At 40.1% G+C, this 23371-nt stretch overlaps 1 protein-coding gene across 1 annotated transcript; it reads left to right on the plus strand.

Annotated features, from left to right (window-relative positions):
- Positions 1-1739: 1739 nt before the first annotated feature.
- On the plus strand, positions 1740-17536 carry LOC122804164 (myoglobin-like). The gene is made up of 3 exons (XM_044073854.1): positions 1740-1905; positions 8173-8395; positions 17241-17536. Exons 1-3 carry the CDS (start codon positions 1811-1813, stop codon positions 17370-17372), a joined length of 450 nt encoding a protein of 149 aa, XP_043929789.1. The 5' UTR covers positions 1740-1810; the 3' UTR covers positions 17373-17536.
- Positions 17537-23371: the final 5835 nt, after the last annotated feature.

Here is a 23371-nt window from a genome sequence, read left to right on the forward strand (position 1 = left end):
TATCCACTCTATCATGCTGAACATTTATTTTATTTGCTATAATGCTCACCATCACTACTTTTTGCAGAAATTAACAGAAATACATATTCACTATATCTGCATTATTACTGTCATTGCCCACATCCCTTACCTTGTGATGTCATGATATGCTGCATTTAGAATTATTTTACTACTTAAAGTATATGTAAAAATAATTAAATCCCTTTTTAATGTAAGTTAAAATATATCATAGCTTCTGTTACAAAACCTTGTATCTGTACTCTGATCACAAATGCATAGTTCATAAATCTCAAAAGCTGCCAGTGACATTATATCTAAAGAGAAAACATGAAAAACTCTTTGCTGCCCATCCCTTGGAGAAGAGACCTTTAGCTCCTCAGATGTATAGATACCAAAATCCATACTCACACAACATTGGTGAAAGGAGACAGCCCTCAAAAACTGCATGTCATTCCTGAGCAATCACTTTTTTCACTCTCAACCTCTCAGCACAAGAAATCTGGACAAAGCCAGAAATATTGGGGGGGGGGGGGGGTTGCCAAAAATAGGGTCAAATTTTAAATATTATTCCTATAAACTTAGACAGTTACTAGAATAATAGGTTTGCATTATTATGTGTTTTCTAACAGATACGAAGTCTGAAACTCAAATGTCTGTAATTATTATTATTATTATTTAATGACTTAAATCCTCAATGATTTGCCAGGCAACCACAAATTTTATGAGGAGCAGATCAAAATATGAGGCAAAAATCTGTACATTCTGAGAAAATTTGGACAGTTGAGAGGTATGCTTACAAGTGTGAGCAAGTGACTTTCACGATCACTTCTTCAAGGACATGCAGCCAGGAACCCTTCATCATTGTATGAGACAAGCAAATTGATGCAGTAGACCATGGGATGTGTGACATATTTTCCTTAATGCTGTTTAAGTTCACTTAACAGCTTCCTGGTATCTTTCTGAAAGTCTGCAGATTAAATGTTTGACACAGAATGAATGGAAAAGTTATACAGGAACATTAAGGTACAGGATGATAGGCTACATTTAAAAAAATATTAATAAAACAGTTGTTCTCATCCCATCTACTGAAAATGAAGAGTCCATAGTCACAATTTGGATGCCTGTTATTCATCTATCCCTCTTCAGATTGCAAAATAAGTCATAAATGCAAGTTCTGTTACTCTCAAAGAGGGACTTAAGTTTATTTGAAGTTCTAGTTCCAGTTTATACTCCTTTACCAGTGCAAGTTTTGAAAACATCATAACCTGATCTAAATTAGAGGTCACCTTTGTATTCATAACTGATTTATCCCATAACTCTGTTTCAGTTTCTTCTGTTATTCTTAAGGTCATGACTTAAATGTGTCTTTTGGGTCAAGTCTTTAAGTGTACTTACCAGTCAGCAAATAAATGAATACAAAAAATTACATAAAAGTGTGTTGACCTTGGCTTGATTTCTATTTCAGCAGAGCAGTAAATGCATTCAAAGGTACATAAACATACACATGCACACACACAGACACACACACATGCATTCACATGCTCACAGTCTCTCTGTCAGTGTCATACACACACACACACACACACACACACACACACACACACACACACCCCTATCCAAAGTAGGTGCTGCAACTTCCACCCCAGCCCAGCCCCTCTCATTGATGGCAAAATTCTGATTGGCAGGTAGGATGCTGTGGAAAAGAAAGGGGGGGAAGCAGATAAAACCCCTCAGTTTCTCATTAGTTTTCCAGTTGCAGCAAAGAAGTTCTGTTTTACCTGTGTAAGAAGACCTCTCTGTGATTTCAACAATGGCATCAGCTGCACAGTGGGATACTACCTTGAAATTCTGGGAAGCACATGTTGCGGGTGACCTTAAGAAACATGGTCATGAAGCTTTAGTTCGGTAATTTTTTTTTTTTTGTTATGTAGTTTTACTTTTACCTTTCAGGATATGTTGTTCATTAAATAAATATTTTGTAATTTTGTTTTAAAACACAGCTGATATGTTACTTAACTGCTGTCTGCATTATATGTATGTGTGATGAAAAATCATTTGCCTCTAGATGTTTTTCTTTTTTCTACAATGTAATTGCTCTGGAAAATGAACTAATGTGCAGGATGGACATATGACATGGAGTAAAAGGGTAAACTCTGTGTGAGTGTGTGTTCTGAAAGGGATCATAATAACGGTTTAATTATCTGAACAGCCTGAAGTGCAGACAATAATTAAATACGTATGCATGTATTTTATTTTTTTTACCTTGGCTAAGCTGTGACAAATTGCTTTTCTTGTTTCTGAAGGCCTGAATGAGAAGGGGAGGTGTGGTACACATGAATCAAATTAAGTTTGTGCACTTCTTTTTCTCTCATCTGATATAGCATGAGACGTAGCACTGATTTTGTCAATCAGAAATCTTCTGCGTTGTCGGAAGAGAATTTTCCCCCACTGCTCTATGAAACTTGCTATTGTTGTTGCGTCTTTCGGCTTTTCCCAGTTAGGGGTCGCTATAGCGGAACTCCGGTCCGCTACTGATTGTAAGTAGATTTTTACGTGCCGAGTTGTCAGCTCTGACGCATAACCTTTAACGAAGGTACGACCATTCACGCATGTCTCCACACAGAAGACGCTCTAACTGAGAATCGAACAGGACAGCGTCTTACTGTGAGGCGACAACGCTACCGCAGCACCACCTTCATTATAAATGCACAATTACGAGGCTTTGCTATTGTAAACATTAAAATCAATGCTGCACTTGCATTCTGATCTTCTAGTTTTACGTTCGAATGTTGCACGTGTCCCTTTTTTGTTGAAGGAGGGTTGTGACATGGGGATATATGTGTAATTTATGAGAAATATTTATGATATTTGGCTTGGACTTTTGTTGATGGGGCCATTAACAATTTAGTCTGCAAGTAAAAGCACATTCTTAGTGTCTTTTCATTTTAAGAATTGATTATATTCTGATTTTTAAACTTGCTCTGTTCCCCACCTCACCTCCAACATCTATCTTCTTGTTCTACCCGTCTAGTTGTGTTCTTTCCAAACTGCTTAGATGCGAAATAGTCTGTCACTTTAGAGTGTGAGGGAAGGAACTGCAAAGGAGTTCAGAAAGAAGGCATGGTAACTCAAAGGATGCATAGAATTAATAATGTTGGCTGAAGTAGAAATGCACTGTCAGAGAACATTGATGAATTATCCAAACAACCCAGAAAGAGGGGACGGGCACTCTTATGAAAGGGAAGATTGAAGTGCAATATGTGGGAACTGTAGTCTGGACAAAGACCATTCCATAAATGGAATAATGAAATCTGGTGGTTGAAGCATGGAATTTTGTGAGTCAATGTTTCCTTGTTCTGACCACCTCTGGGTTATTTTTATGCAAAATATAAATGCTAAAAACTACCATGGGAATATTGGCCAGGCTTGTTAAGATTCTCACAAATCAATAGCCTAGTAAGTACCTATAAATTTATGAATCCAAGTGCATTTATGGCAACTTTGTGGATTCTGCAGAAGAGAAGAAATAGACATCTGAGATGTGAGGATTAAAGGGGTTAAGTTTATAGTACTGACATATAGCAGCAAAATACAAGCAAGAACGGGAAGATTATACCCGTCTGACAGAATGAAACACACAAGAGTGTTGAGGATACTTGTGCTGGTAGGAAGTATGGGGAAACTATGTGTGTGTGGGGGTTATTACTGAAGGACCGTTAAACTAGCCATCTAGCTTGGATGCTTTCTAGACTAGCCCTCTTCCTAGCCACTTCTCTACAGCCCTTTTTAGTGCTGGGATTAGCTCTGCTCCTTGTTGAGAGGCTAGAAGTCCAGCCCATTTTTTTCTGGATTGTTGTATGTATTTTTTTCTTTTAATTTAATGAAATGATGATCAAATGTGTTGGCGTTTACAAACTAGCTAATGGGTGATAGCTTAGATTTTTTTAATTGAAAGAAAAGCAAAACTGTAAATCTGAAAACATGACATCCTTTACATGTGCAATCACCTGAAGAAGAAAAGAGGTGCAGGTACTAAATTATAATCTGTGTGAAAGGCAAGTAGCAATTCTAGCCAAGATGGATTGTAGCAGAAGTGTTGACATCCTTATGAATTGGACCTGTCCCATCCTAGCGATCCTACCTTAACAGATGAGGTTGATCAACTGTCAAAAAATAGTTTAGGGCTGCAGTCAGGAGGAAATGCTCTTGAAGCTTAGCACTCACTCATTGAAAGAGGAAATTGGGTGTATTGTGAACCTGAGTGTATGGTTTCTGTTACAAGTTAAAGGGTGGGAAGAAAGAGGTCACAGATAAAATCTGCTTGTTTCTGTGTTGCATCTTCAGTTTTATGTCTTGAAGCCTGCTTTCATGGGGGGTGTTCTTGTCCAATTATTTCAGAAATGAGTAACGTGGAGATCAGGCTGCGGTGGTGGTGCTGTGGTAGCATTGTCGCCTCACAGTAAGATGTTGTCCTGTTTGATTCTCAGCTAAAGCATCTTCTGTGTGGAGACATGCGTGAATGGGCGTACCTTTATTGAAGGTTGTGCGTCAGAGCTGGCAACTCGGCATGTAAAAATCTACTACCAATCATTAGCGGACCAGAATTCCGCTGTGGCGACCCCTAACCAGGAAAAGCCGAAAGACACAACAGTAACATGGAGATCAGAGAGGACAAGAAATGTGGTGCCTCCTACCACAAGGAGACTCTTATACTGACATCTTTTTTTAATGATTCATAATATTTTAAAGTAAAAGTAAATAGTATTTTAAAGTGAAAGTAAATGGTGAGGTGTTTAACTTCTTGTAATAGCTTTTGAAGTAATGAAACATTTCCATAATGAGACCACTCTAACTTTAAACCTTTTCCTTCTGTCCGTATGCACCACCACCCAAGCAAATAAGTCCCCTTAAGGGACTGGAGGCTGTCGGTAGTTCCTAAGGTTTGTCTGCCGCAATCCTGACATGCCCATTTGGAGGTCTGGGGATGCCAGGTAAACAGAGTGCAAGCAAAGGGCAGATTCTCAGGTTACTACATCACTTGGAATGCTATACATAACTGTAAAGCCATTCCTTCTCTGTACAGCATTCCATGTACACCAAGTGATGTAATAACCTAAATAAAGTCACTCCTCCTGATGTATAACATTCCAAGTGATGTAGTTACTTCATTTCACTGGCTCTGCATTTGAACTGTGCTTCTTTATCATGAAACTCCATAACTTTTAACTGCAGCATTTGTGCCCCTGTTAAGAATGGGATTTTGTACCATTCTCCCAGGTAACCTCTTCCCAATATTGTGGAGTAAAGGATTTGTGTGCACTTCTGTGTTTGTGTGCACTTCTAGTGGGGGAAGGGCATTTTTTCCTTTTATCTTGGGTTCCCAGGATATAAGCACCAGTCTGTAAACTGCAGTGTTTTGTGAGCCTGCAGAAGGTGACACATCTCCACCTCCCTCGCCAGTTCACATCTTTGTATGTACGCCTAACCAGAGAGAATTCCTTCCTGGGATTACTTATCCTCGACAGCTGACATGAATCTTGTGTCTGAGTGGCAGAAGCCTTACAACTCTAGCTGAAATTGTAAGATAAACCCTACTCCAAACACACTCACACTTATACTCACATTATCAAATGAGATTCTTAATAAATGCATGCAATGGGTCAGGGGTGGATAAGGGAGCTTTGTAAAAGTGACATGTTGTCAGCTGGTAACTAAACTTATCTGATGTAGTGTGCAGCAAACTGCTATCTGATCCTTTAAACTTTCCCATTTATTATTTTTCACCTTTTGCGTTAATTGTTCTGCTCATTAACCTTGGTAAACGATTTGCTTGTTTTGCCATAAGCCAAGTCATACTGTGCAAAACTGGTAAATAGAGTGCCTTGTGCCACTGCCCTCTTTGCTAACTTTAAGTACCTACTTATCTCCGTTGTGAAGAATAAAAACGGCTAGAGGTAAAATCAAGGTGCAGAAAATATATAAGTCAAAAACAGAAAAACTGCACCAAGATGACACACAAAAAACGTTTATTCAAACCTATGCATTATAAGCAGCAGTAAAAGAACTTTACAAGCAAATTTTAGTTCTTTTACTGCTGCTTATAATGCATAGGTTTGAATAACCATTTTTTTTTGTGTGCCAACTTAGTGTAGTACTTATCACCGTTACCAGGTTATGGAAGTCATCATTCATTCTGTACTAGTTTTAGGCTTTGGACCTTGTGGTCATCACAGTCTATCACAATATGTTCTGTTTGCAATGGTTTAGTCAGGAAGTATCACTCTTGTGTACTTAATGTCTCACACCACATGTAGCTTGGCCTGCAACTGCCAAATCTTCTGACTTGACATTCCTTATATCTTATCACCCAAGACCAGAAAATCACCTCATGGAGAGAGAAAATGGCTCTTATGTGATCCTGCATAAAAGTAAGTGATTGCCTATTCTGAACATTGGTTTCAATATCTGTTTGAGACCAGCTTCATTCTGAACCTTAGAGGGAAGGAAACTGTGGTAGGGGCCACAGTCCAGCATGCAACTGGCTTTCCATGGGGAGGGGGAGACAGAACAGGGTACTAACAGTTTGGTATATAAACTCTCGAAGATCCTCATGACCCTCAACAGAAATGAGATAAAGGAGGCCCTAACCCTGTTTTTCACCAGTCATATGGTTCCCACTAGTGTTACGTCATGAGCAGTAGATGACTAAATGTGACGCATTTCAGTGTCTGCTTGAGTATCTCCACTTTGATTTCTAAGGAGCTGATTTCACAATCAGCTGGTTAATGTATGGGAATTCTTGACACATCATGCCTACTGCATGAACAATACTGTTTGCATGAGTGATCCCATGTAAGATCCTGAACCACTCTGCCTCACTCTTGCTTCTGCAGGCATTGCCAACCTCTACTTCTGCAATGCAAGTGATACTGTGAGTTGTAACTGACTGCTACTGGTAACATGTACTTTAGGATGATGCACAGGGCTGACAATGAGCCCCAACAAACTAGAAACAAATGGTATTCTACCAGTCTGTTCCATCCACAAGCTTGGCATGAATCCTACCCAATGCAGCCTGAGGACAGTGGCAAGATCTTGTCTGTATCTCTGCCACCTGCTCCCATCAGTTATATCCATGTTTGCCATTAGACAAACTAGCTTCACATGGTCTGTCTGTTTGGAGTTATTGCCTTCCTTTCGACTGTATACAGGCAGCTAAGATGATCTTGGATAGTAAAATCTTTGCTATAGGAAGTTCCATGTCTCCTTGTGTCAAAAGCAGGTAGTGTCTATCCTGACATGTTACATTATGAGTCTGACACCAGCCAGTGTGTGACACTTCTTTTTACTCCCTTTTGGGTGTTTAATGTTTTGTACCACTAGAGTAACCCTAATAGAATCCCTCCTGTCTCCTTAGAACCCATACCACCTCCCATGATTTTATCCAAATCTTTTCATTTTTGCACTTTTAGTTCTCTCTCATCTGAGGAAGGAGTAAAAATAATGTGGTGAGAACTGTCCCTGTAAAGAGTTCTATGTGTAAAAGGAGCAATATGTAAAGAAATGCAGAAATTACTTTAGTTATAACTGTAATAACAAGTGGTAGGCAGTACAGGTGTCCCGTGCAGAGCATATGAGCCGGTGTTGTACTATAGCCAAGAGGCTGACTGTTAAAAAGTAGTGATAACTTCTATATATTTCTGTGGGAATGTGAGTGTGTTAATCAGCTGTAACAAAGTAAAGGTCACTGAGTGTGGCAAATGGAAATATGAAGAAGATGGAGCAGTGTGTATTTTTTTTTTTTGGGAGTATCTTTGGAGACCCGAGAGTCAATTTGTTTTCTGCAAATAGTATGTTAAAACAGCAGTGTTAACAAGTCCTGGCTATCTTCTAAGTGAATGTAATGGGTTGATATGCACATTCCATTGCATGGTTATAAAGGAAGAAGCGAGAACTCCTGCTCAGTTTGCCTTAATTACCTCATAGCTTAAGCCAAGTTTTTTTAACAAAAAAAATTAAAAGCACTTATGTTTTCACTGCAAATATGGAAAGGGTCAAACTGGAATATAGTGACACTTTAACTTGTCATATACTTTAACTTGTGTTATACTGGTTTCTGTACGTTAACAATTACAAAAAATGAATTTATTTTTGTTCTACTGTTTATTGCAGCTTGTTCTTGAAAAATAAAGATAGCCAAAAGCACTTTCCCAAATTCAAAGACCTTGCCAGTGAAGCAGAGATGAGAGGCTCTGATGGGCTTAAAAACCATGGAGAGACTGTGTTTACCGCATTAGGAAAAGCCCTGCAGCAGAGAGATGGCATTGCAAATGAACTACGTCCACTTGCAGTGACCCATTCCCAAAATCATAAAATCCCTCTGGAAGAATTTGAAGTAAGAATTTTTATTTGATCATTTAACAACTGATTTTACTTCTGTTTTCATTTTGCATTGTTAGTCCCTTTCATTTATCACTACTACAGGTTTGTCTTTTTGCATGACCATATTAAATCAAAAATGTGTTGGTGAAAAAGTACTTTTAGCTTGGGTCAAAATGTCAGGCATCCCTTCTTTCAGGTGATATTTGAATATGCATAATGCAAGGTAAGAGTGTAAGATGAGCATACAGTGCACACGTTTTGATGGCTTTCACTATCTGGAGTACCAGCTTTGCTCAAGAAGTCTGGAAAAAAGACAAAACTATTGTGTTTTTTTTTTTTTGGGGGGGGGGGTCAAGGACCGATCTTTAAATATAACTAAAATTCATTTAAAAAGTTAATAAAACAGGTTTTGCATCAAAATTCATTTCCTGAGCAGCATGCAACATTAATGGCTATCTTTATTGACTGTAATCCTTAGTGATTTATCAGAAAATCAAATGTGAAGAAAACAGCCAAAAATGAGGCAAAAATCAGGGACAGATAAGATGTACAATACTCAAAATTGGGGACAGATAAGATGTCCAATACTGCCCCAGTTATCATGAGCTTTGTTATGAAGAAAACAATGACCACTTGTACAGTAGACGAGTCTTATTTTTACTTCATGTTATGGTAGGATATGAGATGAATCTGCAGGAGGAAGGTCAGGTAAAAAGGAAGGGGATTACTGCAGCTGAGTCATGGATTAATCCTTTATTCATTGTCCTTTCATGTACCTTATGCTTTGGCACAGTGCCATACATAGTATTTATACAGTACATGCCACATGCATGTAAATATATTCTAATAACAGCTCCAGTACTTATTATTAATGCCCACCCCTCCAGGCATGTCTAAAGGTCAGTTCCCTCTGCTTTATCCTATTAACTTGATGAACTTGGGCATCCTGAGGCAATGTAGCAACTGCCTCATGTACACTGACAATCCTCTCCTCTTACCTCCCAACACTCAGACTTGCGGAAGATGCACTTATATCCAAAATGGAAGCCACGCACTCTCCAGCTAAGACCAGAATAGCTGGTCAAGTGGAGAAGGTCAACACTTACACCACACAACATGGAACACATAGCCTTCCAGAACACACTCCCTTCACATAAAAACACAAACCACACCCACCTTTGTGGAGGCTCTCAATAAAAATTTACCCAAACAGCAGAGACCTCCAAGGCAGAAATGCACTTCACCACCACAACACAACACTAATCACGAGACATAACTCAACCAAAGCCCCTAAGGCAAAACAGCATGCCCAACACACTAGTCATAGGTGACTTGATAGTGAGGCACACTGATGCCCCACTCACTAGGTTGAATAAAGAAAAAGTAACAGTCGGCTGCCTGTCGGGCGCCAGGATCCACCACATAATGCAAGCACTCGGGTCCCTCAACAACAGGTACAGATATGACTCTGTCATTGTACATGTGGGTGTGAATGACCTGAGACATACCTCCCTGGATTATATGAAAAGAGACATGGAGGAGCTCTCGGATTATGTAGCCCAGGTGGGTATGACCCTAGCCCTGAGCAACATCCTACCATCACCCAGAATTATACCACAGTACAAGCAGAAAATGATTGATTTCAACAATTGAGTAAGTTTCTGGTGTCATTTTAAGAGGATCCAGTATCTGCCTGGGATGACATGAATGACAGACCTCGATGCTTTGCCAGAGGTGGCCTGCATCTGTAACCCCTGGGCTTCCAAATACTGGCCAAGGCTCTTGCACCCCTATAGTGCCTTTTTTAGGCGGTGTTCCAATGACCAAATTACCACCGTAACAGCTACAAACATGCAATCTGAAGGTCATGCTGCTCAATGCTAGAAGTCTAAATCTCAAAATGCACTCACTCGAAGCAGTCCTTAAAATGGAGAACATCGACATTTGTGCCATAACAGAGACCTGGTTCAAGGCAGCAGAAAGCACCCCTGCTCTACTGGGCTATAACTCATTCTACACCTTTTGGCCCTAGAACTTGGACCAAAGCTCCAAAGGCAGTGGTGTTTCCATATTCATAAAGGATGCGCACACCTCCAGACAGGTAGCCCAACATAATGCATCAGAGATACTTCAGGTGCAGCTAACATTGGGTAAGACAGCGATTCAGCTCGTAGCTTGCTATAGGTCCCCAACCATGTCCCAAGACCCATACTCCATGTTCCTAAGCACCGTGGAGAATGTTAGAATCCAACCTAACACTCTCATACTGGGCAACTTCCAACTACCCCTCCATTAACTAGAAAAACTACTCATGTACCAATACACTTGCCCAATGTTTCCTGGAATTCATTAATTCCAATACTCTGAACCAGCTCGTTCTTACCCCCCCCACTAGAGGTAGCAACATCCTTGACCTGGTCATTACTAACATGGGTGACCGTTGCTCTACACCAATAGTCACCTCCTCTCTTTTTAGATCTGACCACAAACTAATCACCTTGGAAATCCACATCCCTCCCACCCCCAAAACCCGCAAAGGTAACCACCATGAAAAACTTCTCCAAAGCTAACTTTGGGCTCCTAAAAAATGAGGTGGCTAACTTCATGGAACCCATGCAGATGGAGTATAGTTGGATGACTGCCGAATCATACACCAATGAGGTGTACGAACACGTACACAAATGCATGGATCTTGCCATGCACAATAGAACCAAGATGTTCACCTCCAAAAAAAGAAGCCAATCTGGTGGTCCCCAATCATAAACAAACTCTACAACAGAAGGAGAAAACTGATGCAGAATAAGGTGAAGTCCCAAGAATGGAAAAACTCCCTTATCAGCCTCAACAAAATGTTGAGATCCCTCATCAAAACCTCTAAAGCTAGCTATGAAAACAGAATTGCAGCAGATAGTAAAGACAACCACAAGGTCTTCTGTAGTTAAAGAATCTCCATGGCAATACCCAGATTTGCTCTGAGCTACTGCACAATGGTACCTCTTATACTGAGCCTACAGACAGTGCCAATATTCTGGCCGACAGATTCAATGCCAACTTTACCCGCCCAAGCACCAGTTACAATACCAATAGATGACCAGGCAACCCAGTATTACTGCTGTACAGGTTAAAATAACACTGTTCAAGGCTAAGCATACAGTTTCTACGGGACCCGACAATATCCCTGACTGTGTTCTACATGAACTACAGAGTGAACTGGCACCTCACCTGTGTGCCCTGTTCAATCACAGCCTCACCTCAGGCTTTGTCCCTTCTGAATGGTGCACTGCTACAGTCATCTCTCTCCATAAAGGAGGAGCACCTACAGACCCTAGGAACTACCCCCCCCCCCCATTAGCCTGACGAGTCTGATATGCAAAGCTATGGAACACATCATCATGGACCTAATAAACAAGGATCTAGGGAATCTTCAAACTCTGGCTCCCACACAGTTTGGTTTTGTGAAGGGTAGATCATGCCTGCTCATCTTGGTGAACTTCTTTGAGTCAGTCACCAGAGCTGTGGATGAAGGCAAGTTGGTTCATATAGGCTACCTTGATCTGGTCAAGGCCTTTGATACCATTCCCCACTCAGGAATCATAGAAAAACTAACTAAGCTAGGCATCAACCCCTATATCACTAAGTGGGTTGCAAACTGACTCACAGGTAGAACCCACAGTGTGAAAATAGCTGACTCCAAGTCAGACTGCTGACCAGTCACGAGTGGAGTCCCACAAGGTTCATTCCTGGGTCCTCTCCTGTTTGTTTATATCTCTGAAGTACAGGCCAACAGGAGATGACCCTGGCTGACAAAGTTCACAGACAATTGCAAGTTGGGAGATAATATTAACTCCCCAAGTGATGTTGACATCCTACAGAAAGGCCTCACTGAGACCAACGACTGGTGTCAAAACCATGGCCTTTAGCTCAATGCCAAAAAATGTTGTTTTCATTCCCTTTGGGAAAAACCCAGTTCCCATGAATTACCACATTGATGGTAGTCCACACTGAACACAGAAGGTGTTATAAGAGATCTGGGAACTCAGGTTGACAGCAACATGTCTTTTGACAACCACATTGCCACTGTGGTCAGAAAGTCTTATGTGGCACATCTTGTTACTAAGGGTTTTGCATCCAGGAAGAAAGAGGTCATTGTCTCCTTCTACTCTTCCCTCATTAGGCCAGTCATAGAGTACAATGTCCCATTTGGCGTGTACCTCACTGAACACCTGTAACAACTGGAGAGGCCATAAAAGTACCTCACAAAGAGAATCCTAGGCCTTAAAATTTGTCCTATATGGACCGACTCTAACTCCAACTATTCTCTGTCTCATATTGCCTACTAAGAGGTGATCTCAGCTTGACTTATAAAGTCATGTCTGACCCAGCTCTGTTAGAAATGCTACATCTAAAGAAATCCCAATCCCTCCGCACCACATGCTCCAGAGACGTCAACCTCATTACCACAATCAAACAGAACATACTGGAGAGACAGGTTCATAACCCAGAGACTGCCCATGCTATGGATTAGACTTCCCATACATGTCAAGCAGTGCACCTCACTGGCCCTCTTCAAGAGACTTCTTGATGAGTGACCACATGCTCCAGAGACATCAACCTCATTACCACAATCAAACAGAATGCACTGGAGAGACAGGTTCATAACCCAGAGACTGTTCATGCTATGGAATAGACTTTCCATACATGTCAAGCAGTGCACCTCACTGGCCCTCTTCAAGAGACTTCTTGATGAGTGAATGGGAAATAGAAAATTCACCCCATGGATCACTCCAGTGGCTCTACTCGACAGAGGTACTGGGAACTAAAGTTGAGTGGCACAGTGACAGGATAATCCTATGGGCTAGGCTTGTAAAGGCTCTAGGGCCATTAGCCTAGTACACACCTATTAACCTATGAACCTATATGCTTCTATGCTGGCAGTCTGTCAACCTGGCATTAGAGTTGTACTGTGCTTTAAATAGGGTATCTTTCCATGGATCTTGAATGTCCTTTGTTTATAGGATTATTGCAGGCAAAGCACTGGGAATACCCTGTGACAGGAGTAAACTGTTCACCTGCCATCCTGAGGACAACACCTCAGAAGAACAGCAGTCCATGGTGATGGACAGCAATGCGATGCCAATTCAAAATTTATTTATTTAACATTTGTTAACCGGGAAAGTCCGACTTGGAACATAGCCAATTTTCAGCAGAGGCCTGGGGAGAAAGGCTGCAGATGCATGTCTTTGTAATGTGAAAGGAAACCGGACACCCAGAGGAAACCCACACGAAGGCAGGGAAGACATGCAGTCTCTGCACAGAAGGCACCTCAGCCGATAATCGAACTAGAGAACCTCTTGCTGTGAGGCGACAATGCTACTGCTGCACCACTGTGCCATCCAAAATGGATCTAACTACATGGTGTGAGGGGGGGAAGACCACCCACCCCCCTTGGATGGCTTAATCAGTTCACTACCCTTTTGTACAACAGTGTTGCATTATATCCACATGCCTTAGCATTGTAGCAGATGATTACAACTTTCTTATAAGGGTATACTCACTGTGCTCAATGTTTAAACCTTATTAGCAGACCTGTAAGCAACTTAGTGTTTGCTCATAATAGCTACCTACACCAGGGATTACATTTTCTAGGGATTATAGTTTTGGTTGAATGTAAGATGTAATTTTATTATCCAGAGCTTTTAAGTTTGCAGATGCTTCTGATGTTTTCTTTTTATAGGCCTAATACTGTCTGATACAACATTGCTTTATCTAAATTGCTTGACCTTTACAGCTCAGTCATTGCCCATTGCTCATGTGTTCTTATAGGTGTAATTTGTTTGTGTTCAGGCTCTAATAGTTTTGTCTGACAACATAAGCTCCAGAAAAGTGGACAGCTTTTTACTGCTGATCTTTCTCTCAAGATATAGCGACACTGGAATGAGAATAATAAAGTGGGAATGAGGGTGAAGCCCCCCATATTTCTTGCATGCAAGTATGGTGTCATTGACTGAGATGGTTATGTTGGCCCAGTGCCAAGGTGACCAACTGTATCGTTTTTTTCCAGGACACTCCCAGCTTAGAAGTCTCTGTCCCAGAATTCCAAGCATTGTCTATTGGATGCAAAAATGTCCCAGTTTAGACCACTCAGTCTGAATGGTGACCTGGTTTCCTGGGGCAGCCAGTTGCCCTGCTTTCCCATCCTGAGCAGCTCTGGGGACTTTCCGATTTTTCAGGGATTCCATTGAGTATGGGGTAAGGTTGGATGCCATCGCCCTGGCAGAAGCCTTCTAAGCCCTGTCACCATCTGTCAGTCGCTACCTCGAGGACATCTGTTGTGGGGTGGCCTGCCTGACCCAACTCACCCAGGCAGGAGCTCTCCAGGCCCCACACCCATCTGCCCAGTGCTCCCTTACTGACTTCTATCAACAGGCCTCCCCTTTTACCTGGCCAAGAGACCTTCCCGGCTGCGGCTCCCCATGTCTGGGGACAAATCATCCCAGATTGCTCATGCCCTCAGACTCCCTCAGGGGAGCTTCTCTACAATCCTGTCCACCCCTCCAGATCTCCCCTCGGCTGCTGAGAGGCAAATGCGCTGTCATGAAGGCTTCAGAGTCCTCCTGTTTTCCCATCCAGAGCAGCTCTGGGGATTTTGAAAATTTCAAGGATGCTGTCTGTTATGGGGTGAAGTTGGATGCCTTCGCCCCGGCAGGAGCTCTCCAGGCCCCTTTGCCATCTGCCCTGGCACTTCCTCCAGGACTTCCATCATGGGGAGCTCTGCCTGACCCCGCTCACCCAGGCAGGAGCTCTCCAGGACCTGCCACTGTCCACCAGACACTCCCTTAAGGACTTCTATCATAGGTGAGCTGTTTCTGACCCCGTTCACCCAGGCAGGAGCTCTCCAGGCCCTGCCAGTGTCCACCAGTCACTCCCTTAAGGACTTCTATCATAGGTGAGCTGTTTCTGACCCTGTTCACCCAGGCAGGAGCTCTCCAGGCCTTGCTACTGTCCACTCCAGCGCTCCCTTAAGGACTTCTGTTGAGGAGAGGTTTGCCTGACACCCCCCCCTCACCCAGGTAGGAACTCACCTAGCCCTGCCACTATCTGCCTCTCTTCCCCCTTCCAGACTTCCGTCCCAGAGAGGGCATGATCTGTACCCCCTCACCCAGGTGGGAGCTATCCCATCCCAGTCACTTACCACCTTTCTCTCACTCTCTCCATTCCAGACTTCCATTTGGATGGACCCACTCCAGGCTTCCACTTCTACCCAGGAGAGAGAGCACATTTCCAGAGTTATATATATCTTGACTGCTGCCAAATCACGCAGTGTTGCACTTGCTCTTGGAGTCTCTCAGGGGAACTTCCCAGCCTCATGGACCTCTGTTCGGCTGCAAAGCCTCAGACAGTCCCTCATCCAGACTTCCATGACACTATTTCTCATCTTTGCCTTGGACCTAGGGCTTTCAAACTCACAGTGGATATGGTCCTAGGTCCCCCTCATATCTGCACTTTTTGTGGCACACCTCAGTTTCTCTCCCCTGTGGTGCCAGGTGCCAGTGAATGTGCATCACTTTGAGCCTCCTGGCATGTGGCCTGTGGGTGGTGCCATTCACAAAGTGGCATCCCCACAGTGCCAGGTGAAGGATGAGAGGCCAACCTTCTGGCCCCGGTGTGAGATGTGGCGGCCCTATCTCCACTCCCATGGGGGCTGGGAGAATGGGATTGCAGACCTGGCTTCCCGGGGTGGCCCTCAAGTGTCCCACTTCAGGTCCTGTAACAAAATGGTCACCTTGTCCAGTGCTGCTCTTGTTAATATGTTATGTTCTATAATTGTATTTGTTTTCCTTATTTGCATTTGTTAAGTAAGTTAGTGTGTTAGTTTGAAGATCATTTTCAGGCAAATTCCAGGCCATTCAGGTAACGATTTACACTTGGCATTTAAAACATTAATTGGGTATGACACATAGCTAATTTAGTACCTGGATTAGTAAGTGTTTAATATTTAAAATGCAATGAGTTCTCCTACATTTACAATACATAACTTACTTGCATTGTATAGATCTATACACAAGAATTCTATTCAATTTTAGTGGAATTAATTACTTCTATGTAAGAACATCAGTAAGTGAGACAGCAGTCATCCAGGCTTTCTAAAATAATCGCACTCATTTAATCTACCAGGTGTCAAAATGTTAGTATATTTATGATCCTATTGTTTATGGGAGATGTTAAAAGACAAACCATAGCTGTTCTATTTAATGAGCTGAATGCTAGCATGTTCAGTAGGAAGGTGACTGAAGGTCTGAAGCAGTTGGCCTTGTTTGTAGTTGTTCACTGTTCACTGTTGGTGTTCAGGGGTACTTGGTGTGTGTGTGGGTGTATGTACAGTATATAAAATAAAAGTTATAGTATATAAAAATATCAGCACTTTGTTTCGTCTATTTTCTTATATGTAAGGGGGGGCAGTACTGATTCTAAGAAATCAGTGGGATATTTGTATTGGTATATTTTGTTTACTTCACCTGTGAGTAAAAACACAATCACATAAAGTTAATGTCTTTGGTCTGTCTTTCTAATTTAATGTAAAGTGGATGTTTTCTTGTCACTTAACTACATAAACTGACTCAAATGACGCATGGTCATATTGAAAGGACATAAGCTAATATTTAGTATTATATAAAGTATTGCACCAAATTCTCAAACCTTACCAGGAATAATAGTGAATAGGAGAAGTGAAAAGCCAATCTGAATAATCCTATCAGAACCTAATGTTTTGCCTAGTAATGTATCTTTTTTGTTGAATGTAAACCTATAGACAGACAATGTTGCAGTCCTCCAATTGATCATTTCTTTTTCTGTTGTAGAACATCTGCGAAGTCATTGATGTTTATTTGGCCGAGATATGTCCAGACTATGCAGGAGAGACACGTACATCTGTGAAGGCAGTGTTGGATGTTTTTTCCCAAAGCATGACAACGCTGTATGGAGAAGTGTAAATGTGACATTCCCTAGTCTTTGCAATCTTTAAAAAGCACTCCCATTCCTTAAATTGTATGCATTCTTTGTTACAATTTTCATGTACTCCCAAATACAGCAATGATATGTTTATTTTGCTTTGTCAAATGTAATATAAACTAATAAATATTTTTGGGAAAATGAATGAATTGTTACAGTTTTTAAGACATGTAAAATTTGCAGCACAAACTATCTACTTCGTATCATGAAAATTCTGAACCGTCAAGGTAATGGAGCTTCTTGAATCAGAAATTTTCATAAGGTTTAATACTGAATGGTCACTACGTTATATATGGTGAACACATAACAAAGAAATGTACATTGACTAATGCTGAGTCATAGAATAAAATTCAGCCTAACATTTATGGAGTGTGGATATGTTTATAGAAATTGGCACAGGCATGAACCCATGAAAGCACTGAACAAAGCAAGTCTTAACCTTATTTACTTTGAAGATAACTGCATGGAGTGTACAAAAATATGTAATCTGCCTCGGGAAAGGCTTCCTTTTTGCTAAATAGTCTTCGTAAAATGAAAATAATAAATATGCTAAATATTCAATGATCTTAATCGGGTATATTTTGTGAAACCAGACAACCCTTTTTGACGATATTTGGGCACAAAGAAAATGCTTGCACTGATGAAATGACAGATGTAAATGACAACTTCTGTCTCCTAGCTGTTCTGTCCATTTAACCATTTCACCTATACTTTGCTTCTATTTTATAGTACTGTTTCTGGTCCCATGCATGGTTACTTTGTGTTCCTACTTGTTGTCATTTTCCTTTGTGCATTTTCTTGTCACTGTTATGTCGCTACTTCTGTTTTATTCCTCTTAATTTTCTTTTGTACCTTTTCTCATGTGCTACCATTTTATAGCTGAGGAATTTACCAGGCCTTTGTTTTCATAAATTCTGGAGTCTAAATAATGTGTCATTTCCTAGAACCTTTCCCACATCTCCGCTACCCTGCTTTAATGGATACTGACCTATCCTGAGTCTCTCCCGTTTGTGACTCTCTCTGACATAGCTGTGCCAATTACTACCAGATTACCTTACATTTGCATGCCAAAACTGGTTCATCTCATCTTTTCATTTCAAATGCAGTTTATCACCCCCCCCCCCCAAGTCACTCATGGAAAGCTAATTTAGCTCTAGGCACCCATAGCAGGACATGTCTGTGCTAATAAGCTTATTGATTGCCTCCTTAAGCAAATGGAGAAGCTGCTACCATTGCAGAGTAAGGTGCAGACTATGCTTTGGGGATTTGAAATAATTTTTATTGTCATGCATAAAAAATACATCAGAACGAACTTATCAGATATTTAGATTAACAAATTTGAAAGACTTTCCTCTGCTTTTAAATGAAATTGCTATGTTTATAGAAGAACATTGCAAAACCAAAAACATGGATGCTCATTTACACTGTGCTGTTTTTCTTAGTGGTAGGGTCTCGTGAGGGAACAGCTGAGAAGTGAAAACATAGGAATAACAGACTGCAGGCTTAAGTACTGGCATTTCATTCAATCACCATTTCTGATATAATCCATAACCTTTGTACCTGTGGCATCAAACTTTCTTTCCAACTCAAAATTAACATGTGATTCTTGCTCTTAAAATATAACGTCATACCTGACTAGCTACTTTATATGCTTTAATGTAGCTTCCCCTCCCTTCTTTTGCTACATTTGCATTTATTTGCAGGCCACAGGCTTCAGCAGTAGTAGTAGTACCTTATAACTTAACTTGGCTTCTTTCCTCTATTTGCTTGCCCTTATCCTTGCCTCTAGGACTTTCCAGTTTATTGCTACTGAAGTACTAGTAATCGCATATCTTCAAAAAAAAAACACCTTGTAGCAGCTGGTTCGATTGTACCCTGTTGAGATTCCTTCTTTACAAAGTAGATGTTTGTGTATGTGGGTTCTTGCCATGTTCGAGTCTCCTTCCATATCCCAGAGATCTTCAGCGGATAAACTGATGACAAAATCAGATGCACACATCCCAACAAAATAATTGGAAAAGCCAAACACAAATGGAAACCAACCTTCACACAAAGTAACACAGGCTGAAATCCACTGCTCCAAACATGAAAATTTATTTAAAACATGAAACAAAGTAAGCACCTTCGTCTGGTATATATAACCAGACTTCTTTAGACAACTCAACTGCATGCAAAGCAATTTATATACATCAGTCACAACTGGTCACACCCCACTTAAACTTAATGAGTTCAAAGAAAAACTTTTTGTGCTAACCAAAATGCATGATGCAGCTAAAAAAGCATCTCCTATAAATCACTTTGTAGAATAAAAAATACATATGTATCTGTTCTAAAATCAGAAAATTTGACATACAATAAATAGCCTAAACCTACATAGTATGAAACATTTTTTAAAAATGCATGCATATATAAATAATTATGCAAAAAAATTTCATACTATGTAGATTTTGGCTATTTATTGTATGACAAATTTTCTGATTTTAGAACAGATACATATGTATTTTTTATTCTACAAAGTGATTTATATGAGATGCTTTTTTAGCTGCATCATGCATTTTGGTTAGCACAAAAATGTTTTTCCTTTCTTTGTGCTCATTAAGTTTAAGTGGGGTGTGACCAATTGTGACTCTGATGTATATAAATTGCTTTGCATGCAGTTTTTAGTTGTCTGAATGTCTGGTTATATATACCAGACGAAAGCACTTACTTTGTTTCATGTTTTAAATAAATTTTCAGCAAAATAATTGCTCAATTTTAAACAAGACATCCATCCTCTGCAACCCCAAAAAAGTGGGCACTGAAGATAAATAGTATTCTCAACAATGACCTTTCCAAATGCCAATGAAATAACTGCTCGATTTTTAAACCAGTCATCCATCCTCTGTAACCCCAAAAAAGTGGGCACTGAAAATAAATAAATGGTATTCTGAACACTAACCTTTCCAAATGCCAAACAAGGCATAATGGTATACAAAGTAACATGAATAAGCAAGCAGGCATAATGGTATACAAAGTCACATGAATAAGCAAGAAATATTGATCCTATGTCTAGCAGCATCTCAGACTAGAATTCATTCAGTTTATTGATATAAAAAACTGCTCAAACAATGAGCTGTGTAAGCCTTATGCAGGGACTCTAATGATGCATTTGTTTAGGATTGCAAAATGTCTTTCCAGATACCACCTTTCAGTTAATATATTTTCACAAGACTGAAGAGTGGGCAGTAGCTGTCTTTTTCTGGCATTAAATTGTTTTAGGAATTGAGCATGTGGACAGGGTTACTTGATAGAGCACCTCTTGCCTATTGCATCTGCTTCAATGTAAATCCAGTCTTCAATGGAAGCCACTTTGCATGTTGGTATTGCATCTGCTTCAATGTAAATCCAGTCTTCAATGGAAGCCACTTTGCATGTTGGTATTGCATCTGCTTCAGTGTAAATCCAGTCTTCAATGGAAGCCACTTTGCATGTTGGTATTGCATCTGCTTCAATGTAAATCCAGTCTTCAATGGAAGCCACTTTGCATGTTGGTATTGCATCTGCTTCAGTGTAAATCCAGTCTTCAATGGAAGCCACTTTGCATGTTGGTATTGCATCTGCTTCAGTGTAAATCCAGCCTTCAATGGAAGCCACTTTGCATGTTGGTATTGCATCTGCTTCAGGGTAAATCCAGCCTTCAATGGAAGCCACTTTGCATGTTGGTTGAATGGAGTAAGTTCAAGACTAAGTGTGGTATCCTTAACAGGAAAACAAATTCTGGTACTGAGAATGAATTTAGTAGTCAAGAAGGTTTACAGTCTTGTCTGGATAAAGGCCATGAACCAATTAAATGTATATAATAAACAGTTTAACAGCTGCCCCATACGCATGTTGCCTGAATGCCAAATCTATAATATAGAAAGAAAGATGCTGTTAAGAATTGACATCTCAAGTATTTTCCACTTAGCTAGGTCAGTTCTAATATTTCAGTCTGATTTTGTTTGCATAGACTGTTAACCTATTCTGTTTCAAGCTGAACAGTAAAACAGCTACTGTCTCAAAAAACAGCAAGTGAGTCTTCTAAAGTTTATTCAAAGTTTCTATTGTACTGAGTGATTCTTATGAATTTGAGCTAGTGTGAAATCTTTCTCATTAATTTGAGACAAGGTGAGTGAGCTATTCTACAATGGATAACAGATTTCTGATTTGTTATGCATTCCATGTTACACCATTTACAAAACTTTCTCATTCCAGGTCTCCAGAGGCAGTTATGGCATCATTTAATGAGATTTTTGTATTTGTAGACCAGTATGTTTAGAATCCAGTTTGGGTACTACAGTTGGACATTCACCACAGGACAAAAGTTGTGTGTACATGTGTACTCTAGTTTGTTTGATTCTTCTTGTACAAAACCCTTAACACCTGTAACTGTAGCCAGATCTTTATGGATCAGTATATCGTATGCAGGAAAAGTCCCCAGTAATGTTATGCCTTTCCTGTGCCACCAAATAATGATGATGTTATAGCAGTAATATTGTGAGCCCCTGGCTTTTTCTGCTCCAAACAAGTTTGCTGCCATGTAGTGTTAAAAAATTATCACCAGTTAATGGTGATGCAGACTCAAGAAATACAAATGTAACTATATTCTTGGACCCAGGTCAGCTAGATTCTTGGATCTTAATAGAAAAAGCATAATTCTTATCTTAACAATTTGCATTACAGCCAGTATTCTAAAGTTCAAACACAGCAACCTATGTAAATGTTTTGTTAAACAAGTTCACCCCAAAGATCATATATATTTTCAAGAATAACCCAAGATGAGCTTAACCAAAAGAATAATCATGAAACGGACACAAGGCACCTATAATGTCCAAATAGCACTTTTGTTTCTCAAATTAGAGCAATATTGTGGTTGTGGTTTACTTTATGGATTGTTGATCTACTTAGCATGATATTGGCCTGTTCATTATGTATGTTTATTGGGTAGGAGATCTGATCGAAAAAATTCTTTTTAATCAAGCCCCATGTCAAATGGGAAACTGGTTAATGTAAAAAAATCATACCAAAGTACAAAGACTGTAACATGAAACATATGTCAATACTCACGGCAGAAAACATCACATCTAGATAATTAATAACTTAGGACTATATTGTAATGCACTCTAGAGATAATGGCTTCAAGTCTAATGCATGTACAATAAAATTCAGTTAGTAAAGCACTGTTGACAAATTAATACCACATAAAAATATAGAAATATAAAGTATCAGGGCAAAGATATATGTAATTAAGAAAATAAAGAACAAATGTTGGCTTGAAGTTAACAGGAAGCAAGGCAGACAGATACTGTTTTTGCATTGAAATAAGGGGGTTGGGATTTCAAGGTAGATGGAGGAGTAAAATAAAAGATAGGTGACTAGACATGAATCTAGAAGCTATATACAGATAGTATGTGTATACAATTTACATGAAGAGTAGGCAAATGGAGAGAAAAAAAAAAAAACGGGAAGAGATGCTTAAAGTATTAACTGTAGCAAGGAGGTAAGATAAGTCAGTCTAAGGTAATTATCAATTACATTATGTGACAAGTTAAGAAATGTGGCAGCTAGTAAGCTATTGAAGGGTACTTCAATGAGTTCATATTATACAAAAGTACCCCAAACTGTGGCATGTTTTTTAGTATGGGGTGCTAAAATAATTGCACTGTTGCGCAGCTGCACTAGGGATCCTTACTCTTCAATGATAGAATTACATGCTTCTTTAGCAGTTATTTATCTTGGGTGGAGTAATGCATGAGGCACAGAAGAGTGTCATTGAAATCCTGACTTTGCTACTCAAAATCATATATATTTTTTTCAGCTTTGAAAAATCAACAACCATCAATATTACAAAAGGTGCTACAAGGTTAATAAAACATGATATATGTTACTGGACACAGTATTAGCTGCCTATGATCTTGATATAGGCTTTATATTAAATAATCCCAATTATAATGTACTGTCA

This window comes from Protopterus annectens, chromosome 6.part0, assembly GCF_019279795.1.
Source record: "Protopterus annectens isolate FY-2018-M chromosome 6.part0, PAN1.0, whole genome shotgun sequence".
Taxonomy (NCBI): domain Eukaryota; kingdom Metazoa; phylum Chordata; order Ceratodontiformes; family Protopteridae; genus Protopterus; species Protopterus annectens.